The sequence below is a fragment of the Myotis daubentonii genome, chromosome 1 (genome assembly GCF_963259705.1).
Source record: "Myotis daubentonii chromosome 1, mMyoDau2.1, whole genome shotgun sequence".
Classification (NCBI taxonomy): Eukaryota; Metazoa; Chordata; class Mammalia; order Chiroptera; family Vespertilionidae; genus Myotis; species Myotis daubentonii.
This window is the reverse complement of record NC_081840.1, coordinates 1,699,893-1,715,658: the sequence shown is the minus strand read 5'-3', so window position 1 is coordinate 1,715,658 and position 15,766 is coordinate 1,699,893. Positions and strand designations below refer to the sequence as shown.

General features: G+C 59.8%; 1 protein-coding gene across 3 annotated transcripts in view; it reads left to right on the top strand.

Annotated features, from left to right (window-relative positions):
* TECPR2 (tectonin beta-propeller repeat containing 2) overlaps positions 1 to 13,985 on the top strand; it is a 65,724-nt gene extending 51,739 nt beyond the window's left edge. For all 3 annotated transcript variants that reach the window (XM_059685830.1, XM_059685812.1, XM_059685821.1), the window contains 3 exons: positions 10,436 to 10,577; positions 11,063 to 11,212; positions 11,493 to 13,985. In XM_059685830.1, coding sequence (XP_059541813.1) covers positions 10,436 to 10,577; positions 11,063 to 11,212; positions 11,493 to 11,644 — 444 coding nt within the window. In that variant the 3' untranslated portion in view covers positions 11,645 to 13,985. The remainder of the gene's footprint in view (positions 1 to 10,435; positions 10,578 to 11,062; positions 11,213 to 11,492) is intronic.
* The last annotated feature ends 1,781 nt before the right edge of the window (positions 13,986 to 15,766 follow it).

Here is a 15,766-nt window from a genome sequence, read left to right as displayed (position 1 = left end):
CCTCTCGGAAACAGAGCTGAAACTGGGGGGAGAAAGCTGAACTTGGAGTGTGCTGCTGCCTGCAGTGACCAGCAGCCTTGCCCAGTGAAGTGGCCACTGTGGCACAGGCTCCTGGGAGGCCTGCAGGCTGTGCTCTGAGCAAGCCCGACTGCTAACGGTGTGGGAAGCAGTGGCCGTGCCGAGTGCCTGCTGAGCTGAGCCATGTCGCACTCGGTACACAGCGCCGTGGGATGTGCTCACACAGGGGGCTGGGAAATGGGCTCCTGTGGGGAAACCAGGCTTTGCCCTTGCACCAGCCTGTCTGCGCGGCTCTCCCAGCTCTCTGTCCCTCTCCTGCTTCCCCAGGGCTGAGGGCAGGAGTGGCTCCCACCTGGCAGTGGAAGCGTGGTACTTGGACAGCTCCGTGTGGCCGCCACAGCCCTAGTGAGTAGCTGAGCGAGACGGGCCCCGGGCCTGCTCTCCCAGCACCGTCTGCGGGGCCGCTGCTCCTGGGCAGCGGCTGAGCACTTTGTTGCTGCGTTCTGAAGTGGCCATGGGCACCCTTGCTGGGCACTCCACATGTGCCAGGCTAGCGCTTGAAGCACATCTTCCCCCCCTCCCAGTGCGTGCTTATCCCTGCCCCTGCTCGTTCTGAGTCCATGGAGAGGACTTAGAACTTCAGGACGACTTGGTTGAGTCCCGGTGGTCAAATGCAGACAGGTTCACGTGTTTCAGCCGCGCCCCACCTCTCTCTACGGCGTCTTATTCTTTGCCTGCGCTTCCTGGTCTGCATGTAGGACGTTTGCATTTGGGGCAAATGGAAGAGGTGATGGATGGATGCTCAAGGGTACGACGTGTGAGCCACAGAAGTCTGGTTACCGCAGTCTCTCCGTTTCTCTTTCCTAGTCTCGGCCCTGAGACCTCTCTCCTGTAGCAGTTTGGGGTGAAGTTTTACAAAGCACTCAAACAAATGACCCAGTTTTCAGACTTGCTAACGTGTAGAAAGATTCGGAGAAAACATTTACAGTTGTGTTTAGCATCTCTTTGGAGTTTTCTGCATCAGTTGGAGATTTTCTGTCCACCTGAAAATTAGCTCTGATGCGAGCACAGTTGATGGGATTTCCCGCGCTGCTGGTGCTGGGTGGGCATAAAGGAAGCTGGTCCAGCAGGTGGTCCAGCTCCCACACCCCAGCAGGCCCCCCTCTTCTTTCACAGGGATCTGCTTAGCCCCTTATGCTCACCTCCACCCCCTGGCCCCCTCCGCCCCCTGGTCCCCTCCGCCCCCTGGTCCTAGCGCCCCCTGGGAGGCTCCCGCCAACTCCCTGTGCGGACTGGCGCTGTCAGTTTCTCTGGGGCCCTTGGTTCTGCCTGGATTGCAGCTTTCCTGGAAAAGACAGAAACCTGGAAAACCAAGACAAATGTGACTGCAAATGGCCAAACTAACACTTAAAAATTATTTTAAATTCAGCTGCTTTAGTTATGCTTAGTATAAGAGCAACAAAATAAAACAAGCATGCAAACAGGGCATAGCTAGTACCTGAGAACGCACGCTCACAATGCTGCTGCTGCTGGGGATGGAGGGAACGAGATGGAACTCCAACGTCCAGCCAGATCTTTAGTAAAGCTCAGGCCCAACCACAGGGAGACGCTGGGAAGCTCTGGTGTTAGAGAGTGTGCCCCCCCCACCCCCCCCCCCCGCCGCCACCCCTTCCCCTGGGCTGGGCCTTCCATTGATCCATCAGAATGAACTATCGTCTCAGCACCAGAGCAGAACACGGTGAAGGGAATTCTACTCTCTGCTCCCAATCTAAGGCAGTGCCGCCTAACCCTCGATGTCACTCCACCCTCTGTGCTGGGATCTCACCCCAGGGTACCAAGATGTCCTGGTTTTGTGGGGGTTTTTTAAATATATATCTCTTTTTTAATATTACTTTTATTGATTTCAGAGAGGAGGGGAGAGGGAGTGAGAGCTAGAAACATCAATGATGAGAGAGAATCATTGATTGGCTGCCTCCTGCCCGCCCCACACTGGGGATTGAACCCTTAACCTGGGCCTGTGCCCTGACCGGGAATCGAACTGTGACCTCCTGGTTCATAGGTCGATGCTAAGCCCCACCAGCCGGGCAAGACACCCTGGCTTTTAATGAGAGAGCAGAAGTACTGCTGGCTGCTTGGGCAGGGCCTGGGAGGCCACTGCTCCTCAAGGGGATGTTTCGGGGCCTTGCTGAGGGACGACACCCACACAGCGAAACCGCTGCAGCCGCGACGGCCTCGCGCGAGAGCTGTGTTCCCTGGAGAAGTGCTCACAGAAGCACTGGGTAAAAGCATCAGCTACAAAACACGTTTGGTGAGCCTGTGGTTGCATTTAAGAGCGTACACGTTGGAGCAGTGTGAAGGCAGCGACACACGAAAGGAGCTCTGGCTGAGGCCCCTCCTCCTTCCTTCCATCCCCCCTTTTCTGAATATCTTGCGGGTCACGTCAGTGATGGAAAAAGCAGTCCATAGCTCTGAGTCGCCTGCTAACACAAACCCGTCCCAGAAAAGGGTCAGGCATGTTCCCAAAGCCGTTTGTGGTCACCGTAAACATGACCCTTGGCCCAGAGAGGGTGCCTGGTGAGCGCGCTGGCCTGCCTGGCGTGAGGAGCCCGCCTAGCAGGTCATGACAACAGTTGATGTAAATAATTGAGGATGCACTTTAAAATCGTGTTCTGGCGAGTACGGATCCGGAGGACTGTTCCGAGTGGAGGAGGGCTTTAGTGGTTTGGAGCCGGCCTTTGCCCCGCTTCCTGTGCCGGCGCTGCCGCCAGGGTTCGGGGACGTGCACACAGGGTTCGGGGACGGTCAGTGGCGTCTGTTCTCACTGTGCCCACAGCGCGCTCAGAGGAAGGTGGTGTGGTTCCATGTTGTGAAAAACAGAAACCAAAACCAAAACGAGAAAATCCCACTACGTTCCTAGAAGAATCAATAGCAAAGTGACTATTTTTGGTTAAGGGATCATGACCTCTCATTGCTGTTTTCTGTATTTACCTATAATGGGCAGGACATTTTTTTATAATCGGAGAGAAAAACATATTTGACAAAGGACCCAAACTTTGTGGGTCAGCAGCCCTGCTCCAGGCCCCTCCCCGTCCGCCTTCCCTCCCTGCCCACCACACACAAGGGTTTAGACTTGGGGGACACGGGAGTCAGCGCTCCGCTGTGGGCGAGGAGAGCGCAGCTGCAGAAAGCAGGCTCCGGTTCCGGCTCCCGTGGGGCGGGCGCTTAGCTCCGTTTCCTCTCCGTCCCTCGGACACTTCAGGTCGTCATCTTGGAGGATCCCTCTGGGACGCTCTGGCCACTCGGGTCCGGCCTGGTCACCCTGTCCAGCTGGGGTCGCCCTCGCTCCTAGATCCCGCGTCTTCCTCTTCCTTTGTTTTGAGGGTTTATCCTCCAGTCCGTTCCTGAGGAGGTGCGTGGTAGGTACCTCTTGGAGACATTGCATGTCTGAAAAGTCTCTCCCACGTCACCCTGACCGTGCTGGACACGGCCGTCCAGGCTGGGGGCCGTTTCCTGAGAAGCAGGACGTCCTCCTCACCGCCTCCTGGCGCCCAGCGTGGCCTGAGCCGCTCTGGTCCCTGAGATTTGACCTGCTTCTCCTCCGGACGTCTGTAAGCTCTTTGTTCCGTGTTCTGAGGACAATGGCGCTGTGCCCAGGAGGCCTGTCCTTTGTGCCAGCGGACCATGGCCTTAGTTCTGGGCCATGTCCTGTGCTGGTAGCAGCCTCCTTCCTGCCTCGGCCCTCCTGCTCCTCTGTTTGCTCTTTCGGGGTCATGCTCTGTCCCATGGCTTCCTAACCTGGCCTCTGCTTACCTTTTCTCTCCTGCTTTCCCTCTCTTTCTGCTTTTATCCTACTTTCTAGAAGGTGTTGCCCACTTTGGGGCTGTCTCGTGAGCACACTCAACCACTGAGCCACACTGGCTGGGCCCAACCTTTTTAACTCTCCCTCATCATGGAGCGTGTTTCGGGAGGGGGGAAGGGCAGGTGTGAGTTGGTTCTGGAATCGTCTCCCAAGCGGTGCTGGTGTTTGAGCGCGCGCAGAGCGTGGGCTGCGTGCTGAGAGCCGGGCGCCGTCAACACCCCCCCCGCCCCCCCCCGCTCCTGGGCTCCCCGGCACGTTAGCTGCTCAGGACCACGCGCTGCCGCCTCCCGCGTGGTAGCCAATGCTGCTGACGCAACAACCCGTTTTGAGGAAAATGAGGTTGTGTTTGCCACTTCCTTCATTATCCCCCGTTACCTCTGTTCCTAGAGCACCGTTGTTTTGGGGCTCTCTTCTCCAACCCTGGTCCTGAGAAATACCACCCTTCCCGGGGGCGTGTGTCCGTAGCCTCTGTCTCCTGCGCTGGACGGCGTGGTTCCCAGCAAAGACCACCAGGCGCAGATGGGCTGCCATCGGGTGACCCAGTGCTCCCCAAAGCTGCCAGCCCAGGAAGGGTCTGCATCAGTCCTGGAGGAGCAGAGCTGGGCCTTCCCCGCACAGAGGCCGCCCCAGGCCTGCGTGTGCAGCGGCGGCCAGCAGGGCCTGGGCGCCGGGGCCATCTGAGCAGCTGCCGCGTGCCCAGCCACGGAGACAGCGGCCAGTGCGCAGGGAGAGTTTCTGCAGCGTCACGGCCACTGTGCTGCCGGCCGTGACGGGCTCAGGTGCTGGGCAGAAGGGGTCACAGGCCTCGTCACGGCCTCCGCGCGGGAGGAACAGGATGTGGCGGCCGCGCAGGAAAGGCGGCAGGTGCAGTCTCTGAAGTCACCCCCAGGCCAGGCGCGGGGCAGTCACAGGGGCCGCCGGCTCTGCAGTTGCCGGTCAGGAGAGGAAAGAAGCCGAGAGCTTGTCGCTTCCGAGCCCGCAGCGGGGCTCCCTGGGCCGGGCCCTTCTCCCAGGAAAGTGCCCTGAGCCAGGCGGGTGCCACGGTGACGGCGGAGCAGCTCCGGGAATCGGGGGCTCCCGCCGGACCCAGTGTGGGCAGAGCAGGCTCACCCCCGGGCCGTGAGGCTCAGCCAGCAGGCCAGGCAGCCAGAACCCGCGCCCCAGCCTGGCAGGGGACACGGTGGCGGAGGGATCAGCCCCGGTCACAGGCTGACCAGAGAAAAAGTGTCCCAGCTCCCTGCCTGCTGCCCCCTCGCCCTGAGGGTCCCCTGCACTGAGACAGGCCTGGCCCGGGGAATCTAGTCCCAGCTGACCTGCAAGTGACAGACCTGAGCAGGAAGGGGCTCTGCAGGAAGACCCAACGGTCAGAAAGTACAGCCGCCGCAGGGCCACGGGGCAGGACGGGACACACCCCACTCAGCCTCGCGGTGCGCGGTGCAGGCCCGAACCCGCAAGGAAACTGAGGTCCTCCTGCACGGGCGGGAGGTGGGTTCAAGGTCAATGACGCGGGGAAGGTAGGACGGGTCTCTGGAGGTGCGTGGCGTCCGGTCGCCTTGTTTCCAGGGCTCTTCCCAGGGACCTGCCACTGCTCCACAGGCCTCGCCGACCCACCGCATGTCCCGCAATGAGAAAGGCTGAGAACATGCTTTGTTTTTTTTAATGTGATCATTTCTGTCTGTTTTGTAAGCATGTCTCTCTGACCATCTGCAGGGATGCTTTTCTGTCCCTTATTTTCTCTCTTTTTTTTTTTTTTGTAATCCTCACCCGAGTGAGAATAATTTTCCCTTGGATTTTTAGAGAGAGTGGAAGGGAGAGAGGGAGAGAGACACATCCATGTGAGAGGCACATCGATTGGTTGCTGTCCACATGTACCCCGAGCAGGGTCGGAAATCATTGGACCTGCAACCTGGTACATGCCCTTGGTGGGGAATCGAACCTGCGACCCTCTGGTGCACGGGCCGGCACTAACCACTTGGCGCACTGGCCAGGGCTCCGGAACATTCTCATCACCCAGAAGGAAGCCCTGTAACCAGCCAGGGTCAGTCCCCACCCCTGGAAGCACTGACCCGCTTCCTCTCAATGGGTTTTCCTCCTGGAAACAGCTCAGGCACGCGGCCTGAGGGGGGCTTTGAGGCCCGTGTTGTGTCAGGGTCGGTCCTGAGTGAGATCCCCCTGCAGGCAGAGCTGGCTCTCTGCACTTCGCAGGCCTGCGTGTCCGTCCAGCGAGTGCGACCTCCCCGCACAGTACGCTCCGCTCCCCAGGCTCAGGCGGTGCTCAGCATCGTTTGGCAGTAACGTGTTTCTTGCTCAGTGTGTAACGATAACCTATAATGAGAGGTTGTTTTTAAGTAATGCTGTTGCACACTTAATAGGCTACAGTGAATGTAACCATCACTGTGAAACCCCCTGGGGAGCCGACAATTCACGTGACTCCCTCTGTTGCCGTGTCGCTTGGGGGCGGGCCAGGCGGGCGCCGAGGCACCACCTTCTGTGTCCGGGCCTCCGGTGCGGGCACGTGGGCTCTTGTGAAGACTTCCACTGCTGTGGCCTTTCCTGCCTGTGGTCTGAGGTCCGCTCCAGGGCTCTGGTAAATGTCCCCGCGTGGGATTGCTGGGTGGGGCTGTTAACCCCTGGGCCTGCAGCCTGCTCTCCATTCCACACCCGCCACTTCACACCCATGGCAGGGAGGAGGGTCCCTGTTCTCCACGCGCTCCCTAGCTTGTTCTTTTCCGTTTCCTTTCTCCAGACGCCCTGTGGGTGTGCGGAGGGCTGCGCTGTGCTCTGACTGGCATTCCCCCGGGCTAGTGAATGATGCCGGGCACCTTTGCATGTGCTTGCTGGCCTTTGCATATCTTTGGAGAAATGTCTTTTTTAAGATGTATGTTTTAGTTGATTTTTAGAGAGAGAGGAAGGGGGCGGGGGGGAGAGACAGGGAGAGAAACATGGGCCGGCTGCCTCCTGCACTGGCCCTACCAGGGCTTGAACCCTCACCTGGTGCCTGGGGTGATGCTCAACCAACCGAGCCACACCGGCCAGGGCTGGAGAAGTGGTTCTTCAAGTCCTTTGTCCTTTAAAAAATGTGGTTGTTTTTCTTGTTGTTGTTGGATTTTAAAAGTTCTGTATTCGGGGTCCTAGACCAGAGGTGGGCAACCTTTCTGTGAGTGCTTGCCGAAACCAGCAAAATCTCTGACTCAAAATTCTTCTGCGTGCCAACCCTAATTTTTTGAGAACATGTTACGCCTACTTGATAGCTCTCAAGGTGCACGTATGTGAAGAACCTTGAAGAAATAATAAAATTTATTCGAGTGACAAAAACACAGTCTATGATGATGAAAAATACATTTATTTTTCAATGTATACATGTACACTGATAGTCCGACAGAAAACTTTATGACTCCGTTGAATATAAACCTGATGTAAAATCTCTCATCAGTGATGCAGCAGCAAAAGTCTTGCTGCTGCATCACTGATGACAGAGATTTTACATCAGGTATATATTTCGTGACCTTCAGAGATATGCACGAGCTACCACTTTCATCCGTCAGGCTACTCCTATGACGAGACTTAACAAAATTCATCACTGAGAACAAAGATTCACAAGCGTATGTGGATGAAACCAAAACACTGGTCGGATCTAGGAAGGCAGGGAGAGTTAAGGCAGAGGCATAGAAATTGCTCTTCCCCTCTCTTGTCAGTCCATGTCTATGGTCTTTAAGATAACCTGTTGTGTAAAGTTATTTATTTATCTAAGATGCACCTACACTGAATTTATCTGAAAAATAAAAATGTCGTATTAAGAAAAAAATTATAAATGGAAGATTATAAGAGAAGGTTTCGCGTGCCAGCAAGAGTTACTGGCGTGCCAAACATGGCACGCGTGCCAGGGGTTGCCCACCCCTGCCCTAGGCCCTATTCAGTACGTGATCTGGAAGTGTTCTCGCCCCTTCTGGGGCGTCTCTTCACTTTCCTTGTGGTGCCCTTTGAGGTACGGAAGTTGTGAATTTTGATGAAGCCCATTTTACCTTTGTGTCGCTGCTGCCTTTGGTGTCATGTAAGGACCATTGGCAGGTCTAGCTCCCACGCTGACTCTGACCCGTTCGCGTTGCTCTGAAGGGGGCGTGAGGCAAGGACTGTCCCGGCTCCATTTGCTGGGAAGACGCTCTTTCTCACTCGCAGTCTCGGCGCCCTGGGCAGCACCACTCGACTACGTGGTACGGCTCTCAGGTCTGCTCCGTGGACTGGCCTGTCTCAGGGGACCGGCCTCGCTGTGTGACCGCCGTAGCGTCCGAGTCGTCCTGAAAGCAGGAAGTGCGAGTCTTCCAAATTTGTTCTTTTTCAAGACTGTTCTGACCTTCGGGGTCCCTTGCAGCCCCACATGAATTCTAGGATGAGCTTTTCCATTTCTGCCTCAATACCAGCTGGGCCGTGTGTGTGTGTGTCTGCGTGTGTGCATGTGTGTGTGTGCACACGCATGTCTGTGCGTGTGTGTGGTCTCGCCTTGCCTGTGCTGGACAGAGTGGAGAGCCTAGTGGCCCCTGGATCAGAAGCACCGGGTGTTTGTCTACAGGTTGTTTCAGGGCCCCGGCCCCCAGCGGCCTCTGTTTGTTTGTGAATCTTCCCCCGAGGGCATTTTGTCATTGATTTTAGAGAGAGTGGGAGGGGGGGGAGAGACAGAGAAACATCATTTGGGAGAGAGACGTTGGTTGGCTGTCTCCTGCAGCTCCGACCTGGGGCTGGGGATCGATCCTGCAACCAAGATTCATGCCTTTCACCGGAATCAAACCCTGGACCCTTCAAACTGTGGGCTGAAACTAACCACTGAGCCAGGCCGGCTAGGGCCTGAATGTGCCGTTTTAACAGCCCCCACACACGTCCAGGGACTCCAAGGTTTGAGAACCACTAGCCGTTCTTACTCTGGAGGGACTTGGGTTCAACAAGAGAGCGTTTCCTAGTTTGAAAATGGCCGGTGTGTGTACAGAGCAGCCTGCACAGACTGCAGCTATTCACCCGATTGGCCCTGCTTGGCCACTGGAGTAAGGTCCCTGGGACTTTCCCAGGTGACATTGTGAAGCAGTATGTCTCGGGCCGTGTTCAGGAGCTCTCAGGTGGGTGGCAGACAGTGGGTGACATCTGTGAGATCCTTTGTTGCCGTATCACCCGCAGTCTTTTCCTTGTTGCCTCCACTTAACCCCATTCTTCCAAGTGCCAGGCGGTGCGCCCTCTGACCTCCCCAATATAGGCGGTGTGCCCTCTGACCTCCCCGATGCAGGCGATGTGCCCTCTGACCTCCCCGATGCATGTGGTGTGCCCTCTGACCTTCCCAATGCATGTGGTGTGCCCTCTGACCTCCCCGATGCAGGCGGTGCGCCCTCTGACCTCCCCGATGCAGGCGGTGCGCCCTCTGACCTCCCCGATGCAGGCGGTGCGCCCTCTGACCTCCCCGATGCAGGCGGTGTGCCCTCTGACCTCCCCGATGCAGGCGGTGCGCCCTCTGACCTCTCCGATGCATGTGGTGTGCCCTCTGACCTCCCCGATGCAGGCGGTGTGCCCTCTGACCTCTCTGATGCATGTGGTGTGCCCTCTGACCTCCCTGATGCAGGGGTGCGCCCACCTAACCTCCCTGCGTCCTCAGTTTTGCACGTTGCATCTTGTTTCCTGCGTCTGCTCTCAGGCATGTCTCCAGAGTTCTCTCTGAACCATCAGCCCCGGCGTCCCGGGCCCTGGTGCCCAGCAGGCCTCCACTGCTGATGGAGGAGATGCCCCTTGCACAGTGCTGCCCGGCCCAGCCCCGCCCACTCCAGCCGCCTGAGCGGTGGGCAGTGGGCCCCCGGCTACCTCCTCCAGTGGTTCACAAGGCTTTCAGCCCCTCGTGCCCCCGTGCCCCCTGCTTTGCAGACACTTCCCCTGCCTGGCACACTCTCCCCTGCCCTCCTCTCTGGGTCATCCCTGTTCATCCTGCCATCTGGGTATAGGGTGGGATCTAGGCCGGCTTCCCTGACCTCTGGGTCTGACCCAGTTATGTGGTCTGGGCGCCTCGTTCACCTGGGCAGCTTTTGCCTGGGGCGGCCTCCTGTTTCTCTGTGACTATTTGAGTAATGGCTGTCTCTCACAGGACTTGACATCCAGGAGACACCCAGCCGGTGTGGCTCAGTGGCACATGCCCGGGTTGCGGGGCTGATCCCCAGTAACAGTTTAAAAGAGGCAGCTGATCAATGATTGTCTCTCATCATGGATGTTTCTATCACTCTCTCCCTCTCCCTCTCTCTCTGAAATCATTAAAAAAAAATTTCACAAAATCCAGGAGACAAGAAAATTGATTGCCAGCTCCTGGCACAGTGCCTGGCATGTGGTAGATGCTCAAGTACACCTGTTGGGTGGGGGCATGAGTGGATGTGTGGGTGGTGATGTGTGGCTGAGTGGCTGGCAGGCTAGCAAGCAGGAATCAGCGAAAGTTTCTAGAATCTCCCGTTGCCGCGTCACTGACCTCGGTTCACACCTCTCGGCCTTGCTCTGTCCAAAAATAACCACCCCCTCCCACTCCTTCCCTCCCGCGCGCAGCCTGCCGGGGTCACCTTGGTCAGCGTCCACTGCAGCCCCAACGACCAGATGCTGTGGGCGCTCGACAGCCGGTGCAACGTGCACGTCCGCGTCGGGATCACCGAGGAGATGCCCGTGGGGACCGACTGGGATCACGTGCCAGGTGGGCGTGGGCGGCGTGCGCCGTCCCCCCAGGCAGGCCCTGGCCATCAGCCTTGCCTGGCAGCCAAGGTTTCACACCCGGCTCCTCGTGCCTGAGGGCTGCTGGTGTGAGGGCCCAGCCTGCACCCTGGCTCTCCGTCGCCTGGCTGCTTCTTGCCCCTCAGCCACCCCGAGGTGCCACTGCAGCCTGGCCCCGGCGCCGTGCACGGGCCAGCGGGGCTCAGCGGGGCTCAGCAGCACCTCCGGACCCTCTGTCCTTCTGTCTCGGGCTCTCGGGCTCTCGGCGGCTCTGCCGAAGGGCACTCTCTCCCTCAGGTGTCACGTGGGGACAGGCACAGTGGCGGGACGGGCACATGGCGGGACGGGCACAGTGGCGGGACGGGCACATGGCGGGACGGGTGCAGTGGGGAGAGAGCAGGCTCTTGGGAGGGTTGATGCATCCGCCCACAGTCGGGGTCTGAGGACAGATGCCCTTTTTGCCTGCAGGGCTGCAGGCCTGCCAGCTGGCGCTCAGCACCAGGACCGTGTGGGCCCGCTGCCCCAACGGGGACCTCGCCCGGCGCTACGGCGTCACCGACAAGCACCCCGCGGGGGACTACTGGAAGAAAGTGCCCGGGCACGCCACGTGCCTCACAGGCAGGTCCGGGTGTGGGCTGCGCGGGCCTCCCCGAATCCAGGCTCTGGACCGTGTCAGCGGCTGTCCAGGCGGCTCCCCCGGACTCCCTGTCCCCAAAGCCAGCCCTGGGTGACCCTGAGGGAGGGGAGCTACACCCGGCTCTGCCAGGGCCTCCAGGAGGGGACAGGGCAACCTGAGGCAACAGAGGCACAGGTCAGGGGCGTCTGGCCCCACACCCAGAAAGGCCCCGTCAGGACGTGGAGCTCTGGGTGCTCACTGTGGCCGCTCTTGTCCCTGCAGTGACCTCGTCAGATGAGCTGTGGGCGGTGGGCCCGCCCGGCTACCTCCTCCAGCGGCTCACACGGACCTTCAGCCACGCACACGGTGCCCAGAGCAGCCCGGCCGCCACCTCGCACCCTGAGGACCTGGAGGACGAGTGGGAGGTCATCTGAAGGAGCTCGGGCGGCGCTCAGGGCGGCCAGGTGTGCCGTGCGCCATCGGTTCTGAGCCGCGCTCTCGGACACACCGCATCCACGCGTCTGGACATGTGGGCACGTTCAACGCCCCACACTTGCTTTCACCATGTTTGTTTCCGTCTCGTTCCAGAACCACAGCCTCAGCTGAGTAACTGGAGCCTGCGCGGTTGTCCGCGTGGGGCAGTGGCTGCGGTCAGGGTCTCGTCGCTGACCACACCCTGTGGGCTGCCACAGCAGCCACGTCGAGGCCGAAGGTCAGTGCTCCCACCACTGGACACACTCCCACGTGGTGCACCTCCTCCCAGGGACGCAGGTTCCCGCACACATTCCACACCAGGCGCCCAGATGGGAACCCAAGGCCGCGTTGGAGGGGTAGACGCTGGCCATGCCAGGATGGAGGCCACGCCGCAGCCGCCCAGGCCAGAATGCGCTCACCGCCTGGAGACACTCCAGCCACAGCACTACAGGCCGCAGGCGATGACCTGGCCGTGCACGCACCCAGGCGGGTCGGTGCAGGAAGGTTGTGGGGGAGGGCGTGCAGCGCCCTCTCGCTAGCAGGAGTCTGTGCAGCTCGTGCTGCAGGGCACAAGACTAGGGCACCCTCAGTAGCAATCTACAATTGTCGCCTTTTTGTTTGTTGTACAAACCTGCATAAGATACCTCGTTAGGGATGAAATGTCAGATTTAGGAGAGAAACCTATTCCCTGAAGCCCGCGGAAGGCCTCGCTCCTTCCGTGGTTTGTCCCGAGCCCGCAGCCTCAGCTGCCGCGTCCGTCCGTGGGCGTCGCCCGTGCGTCCTTGTGTGGGGAGCCCTTGGGCCTGCCGCCGGCTCCCAGTGCCGCCGCACTGTCACGGCACTTGGGCTGATCCCTAGGTTAGTGCTTGCTGTGGTCGGCTGCTGTGGCCCCGTCAGACGTCAGTCCATGGTCAGCCTGCAGCGCCCAGTCACCTCGCTGGCACCTGAGCTGTAGGACTTGGGGCCCAGCCTGCATCCACCCTGAGCCCCCTCCCCTGGACACAGCTGCCCATTCTGGCGGCTGCTGGTTTTAGCTGCCTCTTGCCCGGGGCCCAGGCACTCGAGGCCTGTTTCCTACTAACGCAAGCATGTCAAGCCCCCAGGACCTGGGTGGCGAGCGGGAGATCCGTCCTCCGAGGGCACCAGGCAGCGTGGAGAGGGTCCTGCAGGTCCCAGTGAGGACAGGCAGCTGGGGCGATGCTGCTGCACACCTCGTTGTCGTAGGTCCTTCCTTAGGGTTTGGTGACAGCAGAGGCCGCCCGGGGGCTGCAGCGAGGTCGGGCCTCACCGCTCCGCGGACGGCAGGCTCCTCCAGGCCCGCGGGCTTCCACGCGTCACCCCGTCTCCTCGATGCGCTGACCACAGAGCTGCAGTGCTGGGCACGGTTTCTCCCTGGTTCTGACTTTCGGTTGTGCTTGAGACAGTGCAACGAACTGGACGTTTTCCACGCCGGGTCAAGCCTGTGTCTGAGCCGTGACCAGGTGTCCTCTGGGTACTCATGGAGGTCACGTTCCCGCCAGGCCTGGGGTCCCTGCCCACCCACCCCACTGCCCGCAGAGTGCAGCGGATGTGATCGCCTGCCCCGACCCACGTGACATGCACACCGGCCTGCCGAGGGTGGTGGGCCTGCGGGAGGGGTCACCCCACAGCGGCTTGTGCCCCTGGTCCCGGGAGGCGGAGTGCAGGCCGCCTGCTCACGGAGGCACTGAGGCCGGGGCTAAACCTCCGTCCAGGAAACAAGGGTGAGCAGTGCCCTGTGGGAGCAGCACACGGAGAAAGACCACGTGCCAGCCGGCAGGGCACCTGGGCCGGATGCTGACAGCGTCACATCCCGTCAGCAGACATGGAGGACTGAGGACTGGAAGCAGGAGGGCCGCTGATTCCCGGCGCGGGAGGGGCACTGCGGCCTCGGCTTCCCACAGGGACTCACGGCCTCCCTCAGCTTGTCAGGACCCCCGCGTGGTTTCTACGTGGGAGGGGCAGGAGGCGCTCCCAAATGACGCCTGTTCACCTCGAACGCCCCTGCCGGCCTCCGCAGGCCCGCAGGTGAGACTCTGTCACGGAACTCACTCTGCTGACATGGAGCCCAGCTCTGGCGCCCCAGACCGCCCACTCAGCACCCTCACTGTCCTAGGAAGAGGAGTGAGGATGGGGCGGGGGGCAGGGACACCCCGCAGCCCAGCCAGGCCCCCAGAGGTTGCACCATGCAGGTGGCATCGGGCTGAGGGGGCCGAGTGAGACTTCACAGCCCGTGGACCACTGCTCAGCTGTTTGCACAAAATAAACCTGAGCTGGATTAAATGGTGTCTGGTTTCTGGGTGCCAGGGCTCTCTGACCTCTGGTGGGGAAAGCACAGAGGAAATGGATTTGATTTCTTCAGGGGAAATGCTGCAGATTAAAGCCACGTGCACTGCAGGGAAATGGCACCCGGGGCGCGGTGTTGCGCACACACCCTCGCACTGGCTCCACCAGGAGGAGGGACCCTCAGACCCGATGGACAAAGGAGGGGCAGGGGCCGAGGGTGGGGGAGCCCCTGGCAGCCCAGGACTCCACCCCGGACACTGCCCTCAGTCCGAGTCCTGGGCCGGCAAACAGCCTGACGTGCAGCACAGCCCGAGTCGGACTGGAGCCCACGGCACAGGCTCTCGGGCAAGCGGGCACGGCAGCCTGGCTCCTGGGCGGCAGCTGCTGTGCCCTCAGAGGCCACTCGTGGGGAGGAGGCTGCGTGCTCACTGGCGGGTGGAGAGCCTCCCCTCCAGGGCGCCCGAGGCCCGAGAGGAGCGAGCCCACCACGCAGGCTGCTGCGCACAAACCTGTTGGCAGGTGTTGAATTCCGAGCCGTGTAGATTTTTATTCCAAAAGTAGTAAAACTTGCATTTTAAAGCGCAGTCCTCGCTAGCATTCTCTCTGTGCTCTCAGAAATAACCACCAAAGACTTCGTAAAACTCATGTTCCCAAGGTGTACAATATAGAAGCTTATGCTGCGTGCGTTTAAAAATACTGTGTGACATGGTGTCATGTATGTAACATGCATAGGAAAAATACCTGTATATACACTAATGGAAGACACAGGAAGGAAAGACACCGAACGCTAGCAGTGTGTCTGGGGGTGGGCGTGGGTTGGCCTCTTGATTGGGGGCTGGGCTGGGCAGTGGGTGTCTCCAGGCGGGCCCGCCCACCCTGCCCCAGCTTCTCTGCAGAGTCCGGGTCCGCCGTGAGCGTGATTCTATAAGCTAAATTCCTTCAACTCAGCCAAGGTAGAAATCTGTCTTCCCCTGTCCTGACTGGGGGGTGGATACGTGTGTAGACATTTGTCCTCCCTCAGACTATACACTCCAAGCCTGTGCATTTATTACCCGTCGATTGCGCCTCCATTTAACATGTAGCCAAAACCAGTCCCTGCGGGGCGGGCTCCGTCCGGTCACTGCTTGTGAATCAGGTCCAGAGGCTACACAGCCTCCATCCCGACGTCCAGGACAGGCCTTGTTCTGAGCAGGATGTGGGGTGACTGGAAACTGCTCTCAATACAGTATTTGAAAGTTGAAGGGGGGGGGGGGCGGGATGGAAATTGGGGGAAAGAGTAACCTCGGGTGAGCGAGGCTGCAGAGGCACAGCGAGGTCAGCACTGGGTCACGTCACCAGGGCCTTGCAGCCTGCCCTCCTGGCATCCCCCCAGGCCACCCGACAGCACGCAGTGTTCTGTGCTGTCCCTTCAGGCTCTGGGCAGATCATGATACCAACAGGTGTCCAGGGTACAGATTCCGGCCTCCTGGCTGGGTTCACTAGGCGCCTGGATGGGCCTGGGGGACCGAGTTGGCCACAGTCAGATTTTCCTGTGAAAGGCTGGAGGAATGGATGAACTCAGCAAACGAACCAGCACTTCACTGCAGAGAAGAGGGGCCTGTTGTGGGCAGAGAAGCCAATGAGCCCGCCTGCCAGGGGCCGAGAGTGGAGCTGCTGTCCACCAGGGGGCCCTGGCTGGGCCTGGCCGCCTTGTCCGCCTTGTCCCCAGACTCCACGCTCATCACCAGGCGGTCATGGTGACGGGCGGAGCCCCTGTGCTTGCTGCCTCCCGGGGGCTG